The sequence below is a fragment of the Macaca mulatta genome, chromosome 14, assembly GCF_049350105.2.
Source record: "Macaca mulatta isolate MMU2019108-1 chromosome 14, T2T-MMU8v2.0, whole genome shotgun sequence".
NCBI lineage: Eukaryota > Metazoa > Chordata > Mammalia > Primates > Cercopithecidae > Macaca > Macaca mulatta.
In genome coordinates this window covers 77,693,249-77,716,278 of record NC_133419.1, presented here as the reverse complement: position 1 = coordinate 77,716,278, position 23,030 = coordinate 77,693,249, and the positions used below count along the sequence as shown (strand labels likewise).

Sequence of the window (23,030 nt, the reverse complement as noted above, 5' to 3'; positions counted from 1 at the left end):
ATTTCATCATGTTGGCCTGGCTGGTCTCAAACTCCTGACTTCAGGCGATCCACCTGCCTCAGCCTCCCAAAGTGCTGGGATTACAGGCGTGAGCCACCGTGCCTGGCTTCCTGATGTAATACTTACACATCGTATACCTGTATCAGAATACCTCATGTATCCCTACTATCAGGTGTATAAATAATACACCTATTATGTACCCATAAAAATTAAAAATTTGTTTTAAAAAGGCAGAAACAATAGTTAAAATTAAAATAAAATAAAGAGGTAGCCTGAGCGTGGAGGGTGGGGGGCACAGGACTGTAGTCCCAGCTGCTCTTCAGGCTGAGGCAGGGGCTGCTTGAGCCCAAGTTTGAGGCCCAGACGGGGCGACAAGACCCTGTCTCTTAAAAAACATATAAATAAATATATACATAATATATATATAAATGTAGAGATATATATACACCATATATAGAGACGTATATATATGTGGCAATTTTATGAATAACTAGGATACAAAAAATAGGTAATGCCTGAACTAAGTTATTAACAAGGACTAAACTTACAGTTCTTTTTGTAAGAACCAACCAAACCAAAAACAAAGAGAGCATACCTTACCGTACATTTAAAATGTGGGGCTCAGAGCCAAGGTTGGGGATCTATCTGGCCTTAGCTTCAGCCTAGCTCTGGCACGGGGCGTCCTTGACCACGCCCACAGCCCCGCCAGGCCACGCCCCCCCGCCCCGCCTGCCCGGAGCTGCCCCTCCAGCCAGGCATCCATCTTAAGAGACGCTGGTCTCCTTAGGCGTGAAGCTTGGATTTGGGTTGGGACTTTGAAGTCTCGGTAAGTAAATGTGCCCAGTTCCGTGCTTCCTCCTTAAGCAGCACCAGAAACAGGAAGTTCTATTAGTATTATTAGTCGGCAGCCAAACCTGAGGCCCTTTGACGTCGCTCGCTCACTGTGTCGGGTCGTTTGTGTCCCCTCTCGAGGATTACGGGCTTGGACCTCCTGTTCAGTATCTGACAGTAGCGGCTTCGTGTATTGTCTAGTTTTCTAGTTGTTAATGGCGAACGGGATAAAAGTCTGCTTCAGCTGTCCCAATCCTGGCCGGCAACCCCAGGGTTTTGACCTCATGAGCTGGGGAATGGCGGTGTCCTCTACTGAGATGAGACAGATTGCAGGAGGAATCTATTTTAGAGGGAAAAACATCAAAGGTTCAGTTTTACTTTTGAGGTGCCTGTGAGAAATCCAAATGGAGATTTCAGTAGACTGTCGGATATATACGTGTAGAATTCAGAGAACGGGTCTGGAAAGGAAACAGTGTTTATTTATCTCCCCTTAAATATTAGGAATTTTCATGTAAACTTGGCTACCCTGGCTGGTGCTTAGACACAAAGTATCTGCAGGTGTGTGGACAATGGTGGTGGTAATTATTCTGGTTAAAAAGCTGCCTTTTATTCAATATCCGAGCAGCTTACCATCCTCCCATAGAGTTTTTTGTTCATAACGTCTGCCCTTGGACACCCCAGTATTTGCAATTAGTCACACCAAGTTCTATATATATGCAGTAGTTTCATCATTAACCAGTTGAAAGTTTTTTTTTTCTCATTTCCATTGTGATTTTTCTTTGACTCATGCATAGGTTTTTATAAATGTGTTTAATTCCCAAATGTGGAATTTGTTTTACTGATTTCTAGTTAAATTGCACTGTAGTCAGAAGATATATTCTTAAGATGTCAATTAGTTTATTAAAACCAATTGTGATCATTTTTGATAAATGTTCCATGTCCATTTGGAAAAAAGGTACACTCTGCATTTGTTGAGTACAGTGTTCCATAAATGTTAAGACTAGTTTGTTAATCAAGCTTTACAGTCGTCTATATCCTTACAGACTTTTTTTTCCTGCTTATTCTGCTCTTTAAGAGGTGTGCTAAATCTCCTACCATGATTATGCATTTGTCCATTTCTCCCTTAGAGACTAGGTGATTGGGTACTGTTACAGTTTTGGTGCTGCAAAAGAAATAGAACTCGAATATAAAATTTTATTTTTAATTCTCAGCAAGGCAATATACTTCTATAGAAGGGTGCACCCTTACAGATGAAGCAATGGTGAGTGCACACTTGGACAAGGGAGGGGAAGGGGTTCTTATTTCTGATGCAGGTGGCCCCTGCTGGAGTGGTGTTCCCCTATTGGCTACTGTTAGACCACACAGGCTAAACTAATTCTGATTGACTAATTTAGAGAGAGTGACGGGTTGAGTGGTTTGGAGAGAGTCAGGGTGGAGCAGGTAAAGGTGGAGCAGGTGATCAGGATGAGTCAGGGCAGAGCTGGTAATCAGAATGAGGGTGGAGCAGGTGATGGAAAAAAGTTGCTTTACGAGGAAGTTAAGAAGTAGAAGGCAAAGAATTGAACATACCGACATATTGCTTCTTTGAAGAGAAATTTAGAACTCCTATCTAATAGTACCTACAAATTGCAAATTAAAATTTTTTTTTTTCACATTATGAAATGTCCCTCTTTTTCTCTGGTATTGCTTTTATGCCTCAAAGTTTACTTTGCTGGTCATATAGAGAGGCAGATTGTATTATTTGACTCCAACTCTCCACCTTTCCCTTAGTTATGTTCTTTGTGTTCACACCTTTTTCCGTGTGACTACTGTGACCGACCACCATGAGGTGACCTGCCCTGATTGTTGACTTTGGGATCGGCTGTGTGAACAGACATCCCATGAGGCAGAGGTTTGAAATGGGCTTGTATTTGGGACTTACTCTCTTGGACAACTTCTAGCACCATGAGAACATACCCAGGTCAATCTGGTTGAGTGACACATGAAGCAAAGCCAAGTCATCCCAGTCATTCTAGCTGAGGTAGAACAGATCAGCAGAACAGATAGACCATTAACTCGGATGTGTGAGCAATAAACTCTTACTGTTAAATGTGGAACATACGCTCTAGGAGGTAAAGACAGACAATAAACAGTAAACATTCTAAATAAATACATTATATAGTATTTTATTTTCTATAGAAAAAAAGAGTGCAATAGAGGAGTTAGAAGGAGGGAGCAGGTTGCAGCATTAAATAGTGATTAGGGTTGACCTTGTTGAGAAGGGGCCATTTGAGCAAGGAATTGAAGAAGGTGAGGTAACTACTACTTTTGAGGGTGAGATAGTAATTTAGGATTTCTTCCTTCTTTGGGAAAATTAATTGGGACAGAATACCTAATTCTTATATTGGGGATGCTGATGGTATTCCATGGGGCTGGTGAGAAGCTGTGGAGTGGTTGGTGTTGCCTAGCAACTTCCATCTCCGGCCTCTGTCTCATAAAGAGGGTCCAGGATGGGAATGTGTGATATTCTGGGTGAGAGGGATTACCTGGTTTTCATATGAGGCCAGTGTAGGGACTAAATGCTGTTTTTTTTTTTTTTTTTTTTTTTTAATCTTGCCCAAATTCCTATCTAAGGGGTTTGGGGAGTCATGCCCTGCAAACCATAAATTCTCATCAGATGGGTTTTATTTAACCCTAGAGTCATGCCCTACAAACCATAAATTATCATCAGATGTGTTTTATTTAACCCTATATATCATGGTTTACTTTGCAACCTGACTCTGGCATAACAATACAAGACAAAAAAGAAAAAAATATTTACCCCAAAATATGTTTCTTTGCCATATTTTGAAATGGCCCTGCAAAGCTGTTTTGTGTATGGGGAGGGAGGGGGGGAGACGGGGGCAGGGGGAACATTTGCATCTGTAAAGAATCTCTGTTAACAAAGCTAGGTCTTTTTCTTCCAGACCCTTCCAATCCTAAAGAGATTAACTCTAAGATCTGAATAGGAAACATTTGTCACCTATGGTCTCTAAGGGCAGCCACTATAAGACTTCAAAATAAGTTTGATCTCCACAATCTTTATCTTAACCTGACCATTCCCTTTCTATCTAGCCCACGTCTTTTAGACAAACTCAACAAATGTCAACCAGAAAATGTTTAAATTTTTTTTTTTTTTTTTTTTTTTTTTTTGAGACTCTAGGCTGGAGTGCAGTGGCGCCATCTCTGGTCACTGCAACCTCCGCCTCCCAGGTTCAAGCAATTTTCATGCCTCAGCCTCGCAAGTAGCTGGTATTACAGGCGTATGCCACCACGCCTGGCTAATTTTTGTATTTTTAGTAGAAACTGGATTTCACCATGTTGGCCAGGCTGGTCTCAGACTCCTGACCTCAGGTGATCTGCCCGCCTTGGCCGCCCAACGTGCTGGGATTATAAGCGTGAGCCACCGCGCCTGGCCTGATTATACTTTTCTACTGTCACTTCAAGATGATTTGCAAGGAAATGGAAGGCAAATGTATGTGCCCAGTTCCTTTTCTTAAACTGAATCTCCAAGATCTTTTTATTTCAATCTGTTTTTTTAAAACAACAACAACAACAAAAAAAAAAAACAAAAAACTGTAGGTAGTCTTTATTTTCCCTTTTTCAGCTCCCTCCTGAATTTCCAAAATGTCTTCATTTATGCTCTGAGGCTGGGTTAATCACTCTATTCTCCATGCTGCCTAGTGTATTGTATAGATGTTTATTCTAGAAGTTATTACATTATGTTATACTCAATTGCTAATATACATCCCTTCCACTATATTTAAATCTTGTCAATGATAGGAGTTTTGACTTACTCATCCTTTTGCTCTTGACGCATAACCTAATGCTTGGTCATTTTAGTGCTCAAAGTGTGCTGAATGGATAACAATTATTGTATTGAAAGCCAACATTCAGTTTACAGTATTTCCAGAACTAAATTCTTCACATCTATTGATTCACTCAATAATCCCCACAAACTATATTGATAAGTACCATTATTATTCACATTTAAAGATGAGAAAACTGAGGTACAGAATACTTGCATAACTTGCCTAAAGTTGCACAGCTAAATATGGCAAAGGTGGGATATGAAACATAGGCAAGGAGCTCCAGAGCATCTACTTTTTAAATTATGAACTATTTAAAATATACAGAAAAATATAGCCCATATATTTATAATTGTTAACATCTTCCAATATTTGCTTTATCTTCTTTTAGATGAAGTACTTGAAAGTGAGTTGCAGACACCATACATTTTACCTGTAAATACTTTGTGTGAAACTCTAAAAAAGGAATTTTTTTTTTTTTTTTTTTTTGAGACAGTCTCTCTCTGTTGCCCAGGCTGGAGTGCAGTGGCGTGATGTTAGCTCACTGCAACCTCTGCCTCCTGGCTTCAAGCGATTCTTCTGCCTCAGCCTCCAGAATAGCTGGGACTACAGGAGCACACCACTATGCCTGGCTAATTTTTGTATTTTTAGTAGAGATAGGGTTTCACCATATTGGCCAGGCTGGCCTCGAACTCCTGACCTTGTGATCTGCCCGCCTCGGCCTCCCAAAGTGCTAGGACTACAGGCATGAGCCACCACACCTGGCCAAAAAAGGAATTTTTTTTTACACAATGATATCGTCATTTTCACACCTAAAATTAACAATAATTTACTAAACCAACTGAATGTAAATTAGTTAATATCCAAATTTCTACCAATTTCCTCCAAAAAGTCTTTTCACAGGTTCCAATCAAGATCTATACATCTGGCCGAGTGCAGTGGCTCAGGCCTGTAATACCAGCACTTTGGGAGGCCAAGGCGGGCAGATCAGTTGACGTTAGGAGTTCAAGACTGGCCTGGCTAACTTGGTGAAACCCCGTTTCTACTAAAAATACAAAAAATTATCCGGGCATGGTGATGTGTGCTTGTAATCCCAGCTACTCGGGAGGCTGAGCTAGGAGAATAGCTTGAACCTGGGAGGTGGAGGTTGCAGTGAGCCGAGATCGTGTCATTCCACTCCAGCTTGAGCAACAAGAGTAAAACTCTAAAAAAAAAAAATAATAATAATAATAATCCATACATCAATTCATATACTTATAAAAATTTTCTTTTTTTAAAAATTTTTATTTATTTATTTATTTATTTATTTATTTATTTATTTATTTTGAGACAGAGTCTCACTCTGTCCCCTAGGTTGGAGTGCAGTGGCGTGATCTCAGCTCACTGCAAGCTCCACCTCCCGAGTTCAAGCCATTCTCCTGCCTCAGCCTGCTGAGTAGCTGGGACTACAGGCACCCGCCACAATGCCCGGCTAAGTTTTTGTATTTTTAGTAGAGATGGGGTTTCACCATGTTAGCCGGGATGGTCTCGATCTCCTGGCCTTGTGATCTGCCCGCCTCAGCCTCCCAAAGTGCTGGATTACAGGCGTGAGCCACCGCACCCGGCCAAGAAATTTCTAATTAAGATAGAATTTGCATACACTAAAATTCACCATTATTTAGTGTATAATTCTGCAAGTTTTGACAAATGCATATAATTGTGTAAGCACTATCAAAATATAGGACAGTTTTTCTCCAAATCTGTGGCCTGCCTTTTTATGTCTTAAGAATGTCTTTTGAAGACTAGAAGTTATTAATATTGATGAAATACAACTTATCAGTTTTTTCTTTTATGGATCATGCTTTTGGTGTTATACCTAACAAATCTTTGCCTAAAGCAGGGACACAGATTTCATCTATGTTTTTTTCTATAAGTTTTATAGCTTTAGGTTTTATTTATTTATTCATTTAGAGACAAAGTCTCATTCTGTCACCCAGAATGGAGTATAGTGGCCCCATCATGGCTTGCTGCAGCCTCAACTTCCCCAGTTCAAGTGATCCTCTTGCCTCAGCCTCCTGAGTAGCTGGGACTACAGGTGTGTGCCATCACATCTGGCTAATTTTTGTATTTTATGTAGAGATGGGGTCCCACTGTGTTGCCCAGGCTAGTCTCAAACTCCTGGGCTCAAGTGATCCTCTAGCCTCAGCCTCCCAGAGTGCTGGGATTATAGGTATGACCTGCCGCACCTGGCCAGCTTTAGATTTATATTTCAGTCTGTGATCCATTTAATTTTTACAAAGAATGCAAAGTTGTGGGCCGGGCACAGTGGCTCATGCCTGTAATCCCAGCACTTTGGGAGGCTGAGGTGGGCAGATCTTTTGAGGTCAGGAGATCGAGACCAGCTTGGCTAACACAGTGAAACCCATCTCTACTAAACATACAAAAAAAAAAAAAAAAAATTAGCCGGACATGGTGACATGTGCCTGTAGTCCCAGCTACTCAGGAGGCTGAGGCAGGAGAATTGCTCCCAGGAGGCGGAGGTTGCAGTCAGCCAAGATCGCCTGCCACTGCACTCCAGCCTGGGCGACAGAGGCAGACTCTGTCTTAAAAAAAAAAAAAAAATGCAAAGTTGTAGATTGAGGTTCATTTGTTTTTGGATGAATATCCAGTTGTTCCAGAACCATTTGTCAAAGAAACTGTCCTTTCTCCATCCTTCATACTTCTGTCAAACATGAATTGACCATATATATATATGGGCCTTTTTCTGGAACCGGTATTCTGTTTCATTGATCTCTATGTCTGTCTGTCTGCTGATTCCAAACTGTCTTGGTAACTGTAGCTTTATATTAAGTCTTGAACTCAGGTAGTTTGAGTCAAAATACATTATTTTTCAAAATTGTTTTGGCTAGTCTATTTCCTTTGCTTTTCCATATAAATCTTAGATTTAGCTTATTGATTTCTACAAAAAAAGTCCTCAGAGATTTTGATTGGAATCATGTTGAAACTGTAGATCTGTTTGGGGAGAATTGAGATTATAACAATATTGAGTCTTCTAATCCGAGAAAGTGGTACTTAGATTAGAAGACTCAGTATTGTTATGAGTCTTTACTTGAGTCTTTGATTTCTTTCGTGTCTTGTAGTTTTCAGCATGCAGATCCTGCACATATTTTGTCAGATTTATACCTAAGTGTGTGTTTGTTACTATTGTAAATCATCATTTAAATTTAATTTTTAAATACATGTTTCATCTTGGAATAATTTTAGATTTACAGAAAAGTTACAAAGATAGTACAGACAGTTCTTGTATACTCTTACCCAGTTTCAGTTTCCCCCAGCATTATCCTTTTACTGTGGTTCATTTGTTAAAACTAAGATAACAGTACATTACTGGTAACTAAACTTCAGATATTATTCAGATTTCACCAGTTTTCCTATTCATGTTTTGCTGTTTCATGATGTAAATTGTGATTTAAAATTTTTACCTTCTATTTGTTCATTCCTAGTCTATAAAAATTTTTGATTTTTGCATCTGATTCTACCTTGCCAAACTCATTAATTCTAAGTTTTTTTTTTTTGTAGAATTTTGGAGATTTTCTACGTAGATAATTTTGTTGTCTGCAAATAGAGTTTTATTTATTTATTTCTATTCTTTATGCCTTTTATTTCTTTTTCTAGCCTATTGCACTGGCTAGGACTGCCAGTACAGTGTTGAACAGGATTGGTGTTAACAGACATCCTTGCTTTGTTTCCGATCTTAGAAAAAAACATTTAGTCTTTAGAAAGCAATCAGCCTTTCACCATTAAGTGTGAAGTTAGCTATTAGCTTTTAATATATTCTCCATATAAAGGCATAATATTTGCTATTCCTAGTGTGCTGAGGGTTTTTGTCAGGAATGGAGTTAGAATTTGCTCAGAAGTATTTTATGTATCTATTTAGATGGTCATATAGTTTGTCTTTAGTTTGATAATATGGTTAATTAAGTTTATTTATTTTTTCTGTTTTGTTTTTGAGACAAGGTCTCACTCTGTTGCCCAGGCTGGAGTGCAGTGGTGTGATCTTGGCTCACTGTAACCTCCATCTCCAGGCTCAAGCAATCCTCCTGCCTCAGCCTCCCGAGAAGCTGAGACTACAGCCATGTACCACTATACCCAGCTAATTTCTGTATTTTTTTGTGGATACAGGATTTGGCCATGTTGCCCATGCTGGTCTTGAACTTTTGGGCTTAAGCAGTCTGCCTGCCTCAGCCTCCCAAAGTTGTAGGATTACAGAATTGAGTCACCATGCCTGGCCCCAAGTTGATTGATTTTTGAATGTTAAATAATCTTTGCAGTCCTTAGGAAAACTACACTTGGTCAGTATGTACTGATGTATGTTAAGAATTTTTGCATTTGGATTCGTAAGGGATATTGGTTTGTACTTTTATTAGGATATCTTTGTCTGGTTTTGGTGTCAGGATATTGGTCACATAAAATGATTTGGAAAGTCTTCCCTTCTCTTCTGATGTAAGAGTTTCTATAGAATTGGTATTATTTCTTCTGTAGATGTTTGGTAGAATTCACCAGTGAATCCTTTTTTTTTTTTTTCTTTTTCTTGATGGGAAGGCTTTTTAACAACAAATTCAATTTACTTGATAGATAAAGGGCTATTCAAGTTTTCTATTTCTTCTGGAGTGAGCTTTAGTAGTTTTTGTCTTTCAGGGAATTCGCCCATTTCATGTATCTATAGAATTTATAGGAATGAAGTTGTACCAAATTCTTTGTTACTCTTTTGATGTCTCTAGGGTCTGTGGTGATGGTTCTCTTTTATTACTGATATTGATAATTTGTGATTTCTTTCTTTCTTTCTTTTTTTTTTTTTTGAGAGGGAGTCTGGCTTTGTCGCCCAGGCTGGAGTGCAGTGGCCGGATCTCAGCTCACTGCAAGCTCCGCCCCCCAGGTTCACGCCATTCTCCTGCCTCAGCCTCCTGAGTAGCTGGGACTACAGGCACCCGCCACCACGCCCGGCTAATTTTTTGCATTTTTTAGTAGAGACGAGGTTTCACCGTGTTAGCCAGGATGGTCTCGATCTCCTGACCTCGTGATCTGCCCGTCTCGGTCTCCCAAAGTGCAGGGATTACAGGCTTCAGCCACCGCGCCTGGCCTATTTCTTCCTTTTTAATCTCCTTAATGATCCTAGTCAGAAATTTATTAGTTTTGTTGGTCTTCTCAAAGAACCAGCTTTTGATTTCATTGATTTTTTTTCCCAATTTTTTCTATTTATCAATTGTTATTACTCCTAATCTTCTGTTAACTTTGTATTTAATTTGCTCCACTTTTACTGATTGTCTGAAGATGGAAACTGAGGTTATTGATTTTGAGATCTTGTTTTTTCTTTCTTTCTTTCTTTTTCTTTTTCTTTTTCTTTTTTTTTTTGATACGTAGTCTCCCTCTGTTGCCCAGGCTGGAGTGCAGTGACCTGATCTCGGTTCACTGCAAGCTCCGCCTCTTGGGTTCCCGCCATTCTTCTTCCTCCGCCTCCCCAGCAACTGGGACTACAGGCGCACGACGCCACGCCTGGCTAATTTTTGTATTTTTAGTAGAGACGGGGTTTCACCGTGTTAGCCAGGACAGTCTCGATCTCCTGACCTTGTAATCCACCCACCTCGGCCTCCCAAAGTGCTGGGATTACGGGCATGAGCCACCGCTCCCGGCCTTGTTCTTTTCTAGTATGGGCATTTAGCATTATAAATGTAAATCTAAGTATTGCTTTAACTATACCTTAGAAATGTTTCTATGTTGTATTTTCATTTCTATTCAGTTCAAAAGGTTTTAATTTCCCTTTTGATTTTTTTTTTAACTCAAGAGTTACTTAGAAGTTGCTATTTAATTTTAAAATATTTAGGAGTTTTCCAACTATCTTATTGATTGCTAATTTAATTCTAGTATTTTCAATTCTGTTTTCCAATTCTAGTGTTTTTCAAGTCTACTCTATCCTGCTTACTATTATTGAGAAAGGGGTATTGAAATCTCTAACTATAATTTTGGATTTGTCTGTTTCTCCTTGGAAGGTCAATGAATTTTGATTTATGTTACTTTAGGTTTTTTTTGTCATTTTGCAGATTTATTAATAAAAATGAAAATGTGTATAATCAGATACCAAAAACACATCAAGTATGAATAATAATAATTTTTTTTTGAGACTTTCACTCTTGTTGCCCAGTCTGGAGTGCAATGGTGCCATCTTGGCTCAATGCAACCTCCACCTCTTGGGTTCAAGCAATTCTCCTGCCTCAGCCTCCCGAGTAGCTGGGATTACAGGCATGCGCCACCATGCTCCGCTAATTTTGTTTTTAGTAGAGATCAGGTTTCTCCATGTTGGTCAGGCTGGTCTCAAACTCCCGACCTCAGTTGATCTGCCCGCCTTGGCCCCCCAAAGTGCTGGGATTACAGGCGTGAGCCACTGCACCTGGCAAGTATGAATAATTATATATTAACTCTCAAATATGTAAATGTCTATGCTGATGGAAGAAACAAAAGGAAACAGAGTTTCTAAGAATTGATTTTTATTAATACATAATGTTTGTACTTATTTATTATATACATGTGATATTTTGATACATGCATAGAATGTGTAATGGTAAAATCAGGGTATTTAGGATATCTATCGCTTTGAACATTTGTCATTTCTTTGTACTAGGGACATTTCAAATCCTCTAGCTATTTTTAAATATACTGTATATTGTTACCTGTAGTCACCCTACTATGCTATCAAACACTAGAACTTATTCCTTCTCTCTAACTGTATGTTTGTACTTATTAACCTACCTTTCTTCATCCTCCCACAACTCCACGTCCTTCCCAGCCTCTGGTAATGATCATTGTATTCACTACCTCCATGAGATCAACTTTTTAAGTTCCCAAAAGAGTGAGAACATACAGTATTTGTCTTTTTGTGCCTGACTTATTTCACTGAACATGATGACCACCAGTACCATACATACTGCCTGTAGTCCCAGCTACTCAGGAGGCTGAGGCGGGAGAATGGCGTGAACCTGGGGGGCGGAGCTTGCAGTGAGCTGAGATCCGGCCACTGCACTCTTTTTATGGCTGAAGAGTATTGTATTGTATATATAAGCTCATTTTCTTTATCCGTTTGTCCATTGATGGACACTTAGAGTGGTTCTGTATCTTTGCAATTGTGCATAGTCCTGCAATAAACATAGAGGTGCAGGTATCCCTTTGATATACTGATTTCCTTTCTTTGGATAACTACCAGGTGGTGGAATTGCTGGATCATATGGTTACCACAATATTTTAATTTTTTGAGAAATCTCCATATTGTTTTTTATGGCCTGTACTAATTTATGTTCCCACCAACAGTGTGTAAGAGTGCCCTTTGTCTTTGCCACCTTCTTTATTTTTTTTCTTTTTGATAATAGCCCTTCTAACAGGGGTAAGATAACATCTCACTGTGCTGTTGATTTACATTTCCCTGATTATTAGTGATATTGAACATTTTTTCATATACCTGTTGGCTATTTGTATGTCTTCTATTGAGAAATAGAAGGGGTTTGGTTTGTTCTTCGTTTTCTAGTTCCTTGAGGTGTTTAGTTATTTATTTGAAATCTTTTCTGCTTTTGATATAGATGTTTATTGGTATAAGCTTCCCTCTCAGCATTCCTCTTGTTGTATCACATAGGTTTTAGTATGTGTTTTTTCATTTCATTTGTTTCAAAAAATTTTTTTCTTAATTTCTTCATTGACCAGTGGTCAATCAGGACCATGTTGTTAAAATAATTTCCATGTATTTTTACAGTTTCAAACATTTCTCTTATTACTGATTTCTATTTTTTTTTCCATTTTGGTCAGAAAAGATACTTAATGTGATTTAGATTTTTACAAATCTGTTTAGACTTGTTTTGTGGCCTAACATCTAGTCTATCCTGGAGAATGTTTTATGTGCCGATGGGAAGAGTGTGTATTCTGTAATTGTTGGATGTAAATGTTCTGTATATGTCTGTTAGGTCCATTTGGTCTTTGTTTTCTTTTAGCACTTTGAAAGAAAAGTTTTTCTTTCACGCCATCCTCTCCTATCGTGTAAGATTTCTACTGAGAAATCCACTGTTAGTCTGACTGGTTTCTCTTATACATGACTTGATGCTTTTCTCTTGTTTTTGGAATCCTCTGTCTTTGACTTTTGGCAGTTTGACTATAAAGTGCCTTGGAAAAGACCTTTTTGGGTTGAATCTATTTGGGGATCTTTGAGCTTCCACTCTCTGGATGTCTGAATCCCTTGTAAGACTTGGGAAGTTTTCGGCGATAATTTTATTAAATAGGTTTTCTATGCTTTTCCCCACCTCTTCTTCTGGAATATCCAAAATTCGAGTACTTGGTCACTTAATGGTTTCCAAAATGTCATGTAGGGTTTCTTTATTCCCTCCCTCCTCCCTCCCTCCTTTCCTTCCCCTCCCTCCCTCCCTTCCTTCCCTCCCTCCTTCTCTCTCTCTTTCCCTCCCCTCCCTTGCTCCCTCCTTCCTTCCCTGCCTGCCTGCCTTCTTTCTTTTTTGAGATGGAATCTTGCTCTGTCACCCAGGCTGGAGTGCAGTGGTGCAATCTCAGCTCACGCAACCTCCACCTTCCAGGTTCAAGCAATTCTCCTGCCTCAGCCTCCCAAGTAGCTGTGGTTATAGACATGTACTACCACGCATGGCTAATTTTTGTATTTTTAGTAGAGACGGGGTTTCATCATGTTGGCCAAGGTGGTCTCGAACTCCTGACCTCAAATGATCCATCCACCTTGGCCTCCCAAGGTGCTGGGTGTGAGCCACCATGCCCTCCCTCCCTCTGCCTGCCTGCCTGCCTGCCTGCCTGCCTGCCTGCCTGCCTGCCTGCCTTCCTTCCTTCCTTCCTTCCTTCCTTCCTTCCTCTTCCTTTCTCTTCCTTTCTCTTTCTTTCTCTTCCTTTCTCTTCCTTTCTCTTCCTTTCTCTTTGTTTCTCCCCTCCCCTCCTTCTGTTTCTTTCACCTTACTGGGTTACTTCAAATGACTTGTCTTCAGGTTCTGAAATAATATCTCCATATTGAATTATCTCATTCAGATTCTGAACTGTTTTTCTGATTTCTTTGTATTATTTATCTGTGCTCTCTTGTATCTCACTGGGTGTATTTAATATTGTTATTTTAATTTATTTGTAGGCATTTCACACATTTCTTTTGCATTGGAATCTCTTGCTGGAGAATTGTTATATTACTTTGAAGTTGTCATGTTTCCTTGCTTTTTCATGTTTTTTGTGTCCTTATGTTGATATCTGCACATCTGCTATAACAGTTGCTTTTATTTTTTGGGTTGGCTTTCATAGGGGAAGATTTTTTTTTTTCTTGTATCTATAGAGTTGGTTGGGTGGGGCACTTTAGTTTTTATTTTGGGTTCATGCAGTAGTATAGTCTCCCTGGGATTTCTTTGACTGTAATCAGTGTCAGTGGTGTCTATGATTTTGTCAGTGGTTTAGGCTGTGGTTGTTAGCACAGGCTGCAGTGAGGCTTTGCTGGGAATGGGGATATCAGGCAGGCCAATCCTCAGGCCCCAGTGGTGGTGATGGCAGGCCGATTGTTCCTGTCCTTGGACCCCTGGCCAGTGTACACAGGCACTGGTGTTAGCAGGTCTAGGAAGGCCAGTTTTTAGGTCTCTAGGTGGCTTGCTTGGGTATTGGCAGTGTTAGCAGTGTGCTGGGCAGGCGGGTGGAACCCTGGAGCCCTGGGCAGCATGTGTGGTGTCAGTGATGGCAGTAGTGTTAGGGGGCCAATCTTTGGTCTCCCAGGTGACATGCACTGGTGCTAGCAGTGACAGCAGTAGGATGGGTAGGTCAGTCTATAGGTCCCCAAGTGGCACATGTGGGTAGGCATTGGTGCTGGTAGTGGTGCCAGGTGATGTTGGCCTGTCCCCAGGCTCCTTGATGATGTACACAGGTGCAGGTTGTGGTGGGTGCCTGTGTTCTTAATGCCGTTGTAAAGCCACATACTCCATATTTTGTTCTCTCTCTGAAATATTTTTTGTTGGCAAAGGAAAAATAAACTTGTCACATTTCAGCCATTGTTGTTTTGAAGATTCCATCTTTCATAATTGAAGCTAACCCTAACTGATTCCATATGGGAGAGGAGAGAAAGGGAAGAAGCAGCCAGCTGTGTATCTGAGTCACTTATTAGTCAAGGATGGTATTTTCATGTACCTCACCCATGCCTTTAACATCTCAAGTTATTTCAACAGCATATTGCAATTTGAGAAGCACATTTGTATATATTATCTCATTGGATTCTTTCAGCATCTATTAGGTGGTGAGAACAGGGAATATTGTCCCATTTTAGAGGTGAGAAAACTAAACCTAGAGTGATGCAGTGATCACAGTAAACACTCAACAAGTTAGTGAGAAAGGTAGGAAGAAGCTCTATTTTTCTGCCCCAAATCCACTGTATTATCTTTGATTATAAACAGTTTTTTAAAAATCCATTTCTCTTTGGTAAAATTTTCTGTAGAATGATGGGATAAGATACATTAAGGGGAGTTACACTAGATCCTGATTATTTTATTTGTCTTTCAGCCAAAGGGTGAATCATGTTTAAGAAGGTCAACAGGATTGAGCGCAAGAGGAATAAGACAGGAAAACGAAAAAAACTTAATCCATGGATTCCACGCATCTTCAACCACCAATGCTATGTCACCTTCCTTACTGGCTGCTATAGTTGCCTTTGGAAATTCAGACAATGGAAAAAAACTAAAGTTGGATTTTGTTGCTGCACTTGGGTACAAACTGATGAGGAACTGGACCATGTTTTCTCAGATATGGGGAACATAGGCTGACCGCTGGCCCCATAAGGGCTCTTTACGGTCTCCAGGACTGGGGATGCTAGGGCTCCATTTCTTCCATAAAAGTATTGCACCAATATTAAACTTACTGAAACACGTACTTTCTTCATTTCTTTCCTTCACTTCATTTTTCACTTTTTTTCTTTATTTTTCCTTACTACCTCTTTTATGTTTATTCATTAATTCACTTTTGCATTTATTCATTCAGTGAATCTTGAAGAAAAAGTGATGTTTGGGTGCAATTAGATATTTTTGGTTAGGGATTACGGGGATGCCTGAATTGTAATTTGCTCTCCTCTGTGAATTTCTCTTCTCGGGAGAAAAAAACAGCAAGTGAGAAACAAGGTGCTCCTTTATAATTGGTCAAGCTAGTGGTGATTTTCCCTAAGGAAGAGCTATAGTAAGACTGAGTGGTGGCATATGGACTAGCCTCTTTTAGGGCCTCTATTTGTAAGCCATATGTTGGAACCCTTTGGTGAGCTACATGGTATAAGTGATTAAATTATCAGCACACTGAAATGAGAACAGAAGAGCAAAATCATGTACCTTTGCTTATTTGTGAACATGGCCCAACTGGGGTCCCAGAATCAGACATATTGGATAATTAATTTCTTTTTTTTTTTTTTTTTTTTTGAGACCAAGTCTCGCTGTGTCTCCCAGGCTGGAGTGCAGTGGCGTGATCTCGGCTCACTGCAAGCTCCGCCTCCCGGGTTCATGCCATTCTCCCGCCTCAGCCTCCCGAGTAGCTGAGACTACAGGCGCCCGCCACCACGCCCGGCTAGTTTTTTTGTATTTTTAGTAGAGACGGGGTTTCACCGTGTTAGCCAGGATAGTCTCGATCTCCTGACCTCGTGATCCACCCGCCTTGGCCTCCCAAAGTGCTGGGATTACAGGCTTGAGCCACCGCGCCCGGCCTGGATAATTAATTTCTTATACTTGAGGTGGGGAACACAAGGAAAAGGGTAGGAAATGGGAGGTTTCCCTGGAGTAGGCAGGAATGTTCTTCTGTCCCCACTGTATCTTTCCTGCCCAGATATTTGGCTTCTATGCGAGTCACTGGGGATAATACAAGTGCTTCAGGCATGCTTCCTGCTCTCAAGGAATTCAGTCTACTGTGGGGAAAGATAAGTACACACACACAATCTCAATATAGTGAGAGAAGTGCTGTAACTGCATGTGCATGTGCACAGGCACATACCAAGGGGAGGGCCATCTTTTAGAAGGTGAAGGGTGATTAAGAATTGGATAGGTAGAGAATTGGGGATGGTGGAAGAATTGGTATTGGAGGAGGAGTCAAAGGGCATAGTGAGTTTGGAGATTGATATAAGGTTTATTTTAGATGAAGGAGAGGATATGAAAGAAGAAGTGAGGGGAAAAGAAGCTAGAGGGGGAGATGGGTCCAATGTTGTGTGGTTTTAAGAATTTGACCTCTGCCATTGGGAATAAAGAATCCCCAAAGACTTTAAGCTGATGAAGTAGTCTGAGCTGTGGTTTGGAATGATTATTTGATTGTGTGGAGGACGTATTGAAAGGGACAAAACTAACACAGGGAGACTTCTTTGCCTTCAGAGAAAGCAGTACCTCCTCCATAATGATAACCTCCATTTTGGCTTTGAGCTTATACAGATCTGGGTTCTAGTCCTGCCCCTGCTACTTCTTAGCTGTGGATCTTGAATCAATTATTTTACCTCTCTGAGCTTTCTTCTGCAAAAATGAGATTGATGCCTAACTCCTATGGCTCTAATGAGAAATAAATCAAATGAAAGTAGCTTGTGAAATCCTTAGCATTTTACTAGAACAAAATAGCTACTTAAAAAAAATTATTCTTTAACTCTGATTCCCCCTTTCTTCTCCAATGGGGTAGATTGATGACTCAATGAACTAATTAATGATGCATGAATCAATAAATTAATTACTGAACAAAACATCTGGTAGCTGGAGAGGCAGATGAATTCAAGAGATGATTGTTAAAAGCCAGCTATGTTCAAGAAACTATACTATGTATTGGTAATACAGAGATGTTCCTTTTCCTCAAAGAAGAAACAGTGTAGCATCAGATAAAACATAAATGCATAATTCCAGTTCAGTGTAAGAAAGGTTGTAAATAGGCATATACAGGATTTGGTAGGGGTAAAAAGAGAGTGGTCACTCCAGCCTCAGGAGAGTAATGCATGGCAGTGCAACTTATACCTGAGGTGGGGAACGCAAGGAAAGGTAGTTTGGCAAGTGTGTACAGAAACTGCTGAGGTAATAAGGATAAATGGAGCTAAGTTCGATTTCTTTTTTCTCTTCCCAGAAAGAGCAATTATTTTGCCCGTGCCTGGTAATTTCATTTGTCTTGTCTGTGATGTTGCTGTTCCTGTGGATAGAAACATCCAATGAATACTTTAACTTTGACTGGTGAGTTTCACTTTTTGTAGTTTCATTTGTGTAAGGGCATTTTGGTCTGATAACCACCTGGATTCTACCTCAGGCTGAAAAGATCTGGTGATATAGTAGGGAAGGAAGACAAAACTGGGCTTTCCACAGCTTGTGGGTGAGAGGCCTGCCTCTGGGGCAGGGGTAGGATGCTTAGCACCCTAACTTGTTATACTTTCTTCCACTGTGCTCAGTCTCAGACTAAATCTGGCTCAGTGGGAAGCTTTCATGCTTCCGATATCCACAGTCCTTCTACTCAGATAATGATTCCCTGGTATCTTTTCTTTAGTCTCTTTGAGTTACTGATGCCGACACTAGTTGGTTTTCATGATCTCTATCCCTGAACCCTGCCTTCTCTGCTGCTCCTATACCCTCTTCCTCTCCCTACTGTTCTTAGGAGGCTTCCTAGGATTCTGCACACAGTGACACGTATCCCTTCCCAGCACTCTTTCATGGCTAAACTCCTACTCTGGAATGTCCCCAGCCCTTCTAGTTTTTCTGGTTTGATGTCTGCTAACCTTACTGCAAATCTTGTTATTTGGTATATGGGGAAGAAGGATCTGTTTGGATATGGGGCTTTTAAAAATGGAATACAGTTTTTTTTTTTTATATAGAAGTAAAACATGGTTTGTTATTTTATGTGTAAAATGTAAAAAGTTAGAAATATAGTATCTGCCTAGTCCCATTCTTGAGAGATAATCACTTGATATATTTTTCTATGCTGATTTTTCTATTATGTTCATGTTGTATACATCATTTTGCTTTTTCTTTTCACTTAAAATAACAAACATTTAAACAAAATTTTTAAACTCCTAATGAACATCACTTAAAATGGTTTAAAAATATTTCATGATAGATGCTATAATACACTTAGCCATTTTTAATTGTTAGGCATTATATGTGTGTCCAATTTTCTCGTTTTTATAAACTAGTAATGCAGAGAAATCTTTGTATTCTGACTAATGTTCCTAGAATAGATTCCCATAAATGGCATTATTGAGTCAAGAAGAATAAACGTTGTTAAAATTCATTATGCCCCCAAATTAGCCAGGCATAGTGGTGTGTGCCTGTAGTCCCAGCTACTTAGAAGGCTGAGGTGGGAGGATCCCTTGGGCCTGGGAGGCAGAGGTTGCAGTGAGCCAAGACTGTGCTACTGCATTCCAGCTTGGGTGACAGAGCCAGACCCTGACTCCAAAAAAAACAACAACAAAAAAAACAATTCATTATATCTATTGCCAAAGTACTTTCTCAAAAGGTTATAGCAATTTCTATTTAAAACAGAGGTATATGACAGGATTAAATATTCTAACATTGCATATTTTTTCTTGATGAAATTTTTTTGTTTTATTTTTGGTTTTTTTTTTGTTTTTTTTGAGACGGAGTCTCGCTCTGTCGCCCAGGCTGGAGTGCAGTGGCCGGATCTCAGCTCACTGCAAGCTCCACCTCCCGAGTTTACGCCATTCTCCTGCCTCAGCCTCCCTAGTAGCTGGGACTACAGGCGCCGGCCACCTCGCCCGGGTAGTTTTTTGTATTTTTTTAGTAGAGACGGGGTTTCACCGTGTTCGCCAGGATGGTCTCGATCTCCTGACCTCGTGATCCGCCCGTCTCAGCCTCCCAAAGTGCTGGGATTACAGGCTTGAGCCACCGCGCCCGGCAATTTTTTTGTTTTAATTTGAATCATTTAGTTTCAGAACAAGTTTATTTAACTAATTTATTTTAAAATTTATTTTCCTTTGCTTACTTATTCATTGGGGGTTTTCAGTTAGCCTTCTCACTGGTTCATCTGCAGTTTTATTTGTGGGCCAGTTCTGAATTATTTCACAGAAATTGTATTTCAATTTAAAATATAAATGCTATGGTATAATTTATTCATATTTATAAATTTTAAAATACCAGCTCTGAGATCCATAGTTGACAAGGTTTATGCAAAGTCTAATATCCAAATCTTTCTGCCTCTCTCCCCATCCCTTGAGTGGTATCAAAGTTCTGGGGCTTACCACAAGATAGCAAAAATAGCGTGGTGGTGGTAAGAAGAAACTCTGGTCATCACAATGACACTGGTCACTCTGGTCATTATTACTTTCATTAGACAGTGCCTCAGTCAAGCATTGGTCCCTAGCCACTTTTTGGAATTGCTCTTCCAGGCATTTTATAGAAATATTCCTCACAACAGGCTTTTGCATTGACCACAAGCATAGCTTGGAACCCTCACCATTGTTCCCAAGACTGAGATGCTTACTGGCTAGCTTCCGTGATCTTCCTTGCAACCATCCCCGATTTGTGAATTTCGTCTGCCAGGATGCAGTGTTGTAAATCAGGCACAAGTCTGAGTACCAGTGAAGTCTTCAATCCTAGTGCAAAGTTGCAGCATAGTCTTTCATTTTCTTCATATGTTTTTAACTTGAAGACTATTTCGTATAATAACTAATATAGCTGTACTAGCTTTGCATGGTTTATCTTTTCCATCCTTTATTTTTTTAACCTTTCTATAGCTCATGTTTTGGAAGTTTCTCTTAAAAATAGCATGTGGTTGGGTTTCTCAAATCCAGTTTGGCAGTATTTGTCTTTATGTTCCAAATAAAAAATAGCTCTGTACTAATATATCACTAATATATTTTATTTGAGCTTACATCCATATTCTTCCTAATGCTGTTGTCCTATCAGTTCTGTGGGTTTTGTTTTGTTTTTGAGGCAAGGTCTCACTCTGTTGCCCAGGCTGGAGTGCAGTGGTGTGATCTTGGCTTATTGCAGCCTCTGCCTCCCAAGCTTGACTGATCCTCCCACTTCAGCCTCCCAAGTAGCTAGGACTACAGGTGCAAACCACCACACCTAGCTAATTTTTTTTTTTTTTCATGGAGACAGGGTTTTGCCATGTTGCCCAGGCTGGTCTCAAACTCCTGAACTCAAGTGATCTGCCCGCCTCGACCTCCCAAATTGCTGGGATTGCAGGTGTGAACTACTGTACTGTGTTCTTTTTTCCTCTTTTCTTGCCTTTATATTAAGTTTTTTTTTTTTTTTTTTGAGACGGAGTCTCGCTCTGTCGCCCGGGCTGGAGTGCAGTGGCTGGATCTCAGCTCACTGCAAGCTCCGCCTCCTGGGTTTACGCCATTCTCCTGCCTCAGCCTCCCAAGTAGCTGGGACTACAGGCGCCCGCCACCTCGCCCAGCTAGTTTTTTGTATTTTTTAGTAGAGACGGGGTTTCACGGTGTTAGCCAGGATGGTCTCGATCTCCTGACCTCGTGATCCGCTTGTCTTGGCCTCCCAAAGTGCTGGGATTACAGGCTTGAGCCACCGCGCCCGGCCTATATTAAGTATTTTTTATTACTTTATTTTTCCCTCTATTAACTTGGAAGGAATACCCATATTTTCTCTCCTACTGACTCTTGCTGTCTTTTTTGTACCTGCCCTGGAAATTGCAACATGTAATCTTGACTCACCAAAGTCTTATATTAGTATTTTAACCTTTTCCTGGATAATACGAGGATCTTGAAACACCTTGACTTCATTTACCTCCTTCTGAGTTATAAGCCATTCTCATCATATATTTTAATCCTACATACTTTTCCAACCACAGATGACATTATTGTTTTGTGTAGTTAATATTCTTTTACATTTACCTATGTATTTACTTTTTTATTACTCTTCATTTTATCATGCACCTCTGATCTTTCATCTAGAATCTTTTTTTCCCTGTATAAAAAATAACCCCTAGGTGTCCCATAGAAGGTGACTGTTAGGAAGAGAAGAGGCCTGAGCTGTGTACGTCATCAAGCCAGTACCTAGGGAGAGCAGACTAATAATGTCTGTTCACACATTTAGATGTTTCAAAGCTAGGATTCATTCCCCCACAAATCACAAACTGGAAAAGTTTGTGCTTTCTCCTAGGATATAACCCTGGAAGGTTCCAAATCAAAGTGTATGGTGTTTACAAGGTTACCTTCTCCCCTGTAGCCCTGTGAAGTTTATAAGAGCTTCCTGTACCTCAGCCAATTCTAGAGAAAAATTACCCCAAATGCTACACTATCTCTGGATTTCCTTCCTTGTTTGGATCTTGGCTCCATAGTTCTTCAGTGTCTGGTAGATGTCTGATGCTTTCATTTAGATTTTTCAGAACATTTTGTCTAGCTTTTCTAGTTGTTCCCCTTAGTTAGAAAGAGCAGAATTTTTTGGTAGGGTAACTGTAACTTCTCTCTTTTCCCCTCTGTGCGTGTTGTTTCTCCATTTCTCACTATGCAAGGGTTCCTAGGGCCTCCACCATCAATGTGTCTTTTTTTCTCATCTAGAGTTACTGTCAGCTGACAGTTGGTGATGCTGATATAAAACATTGCAATATGTATTGGGGAAAAGTGCAAGAAAACTGCATCTTACAGCTGTGAGAAAGCAGGGAAAGGGTCCTTGAAAGTTTCTTTAAACATTCTGTTATAATGATAACAGAAAATATGGATTTTACATGAGTAGGTTGCATTGACTAGGCTGCCCCAATAAGCTGTCTTGGTTGAGTGAGTAGGCCTACATCCAAAATGGAGGTGTGATTATGCTGCTAGTGGGATGTAACACAATAGTCCAGAGCACAGAGAAAACTGCTTAAAAATGCTAAGTCAGAAGAAGCCTAACTTGGACACATTCATGTAGAGTAGGCCTACTGCATAGTCATCAGCATTGTATATTCCCAGCTTAAAGAAGTGATGGCCAAGAAAAGAGACTTCCTTTTTCAATTCCCACTGATGTTCAGGCAGTCACATAAGCAAACTCCTTCTTACTCTTTTCACTCCCTTTTTTCACACCACTACCACCACCAACAGTAAGTACAGTTACTTACTGGGATGGGAAGAAGTAGAAGGAGAGAGAGGAAAAGCCAAATCACGGTTCTTCTTTTGCCTATAATCCATAGCTGGGGGATGGGAACTTCACCTGAGTTTGGTGAGAGGGCTTTGAAGTAAACCAAACTAATAGTAATATTTACGTGTGATCGGACATCCAAAAGAAAACCTTTTAGGTTGAAAGAGATTAAAATAAAATATCAATGTGACCAGTAAAATGATTAGAAGAAAGAGGAGTACCATGAAATGACAAACATTGTTTTCTTTGTTACTTGGAGAGCAAAGTCAGTATCTCGATTTGGTTAAACTCATTAATT

The 23,030-nt window shown here is 40.0% G+C and overlaps 1 protein-coding gene across 2 annotated transcripts in view; it reads left to right on the top strand.

Annotated features, from left to right (window-relative positions):
• Positions 1-740: 740 nt before the first annotated feature.
• Positions 741-23,030, top strand: part of GDPD4 (glycerophosphodiester phosphodiesterase domain containing 4) — an 85,434-nt gene continuing 63,144 nt past the window's right edge. The window contains exons 1-3 of one of the 2 annotated variants that reach the window (XM_015115250.3): positions 741-826; positions 15,210-15,412; positions 17,772-17,875. In XM_015115250.3, coding sequence (XP_014970736.1) covers positions 15,224-15,412; positions 17,772-17,875 — 293 coding nt within the window. In that variant the 5' untranslated portion in view covers positions 741-826; positions 15,210-15,223. The remainder of the gene's footprint in view (positions 827-15,209; positions 15,413-17,771; positions 17,876-23,030) is intronic. The other variant, XM_028833847.2, reaches the window with a different exon arrangement.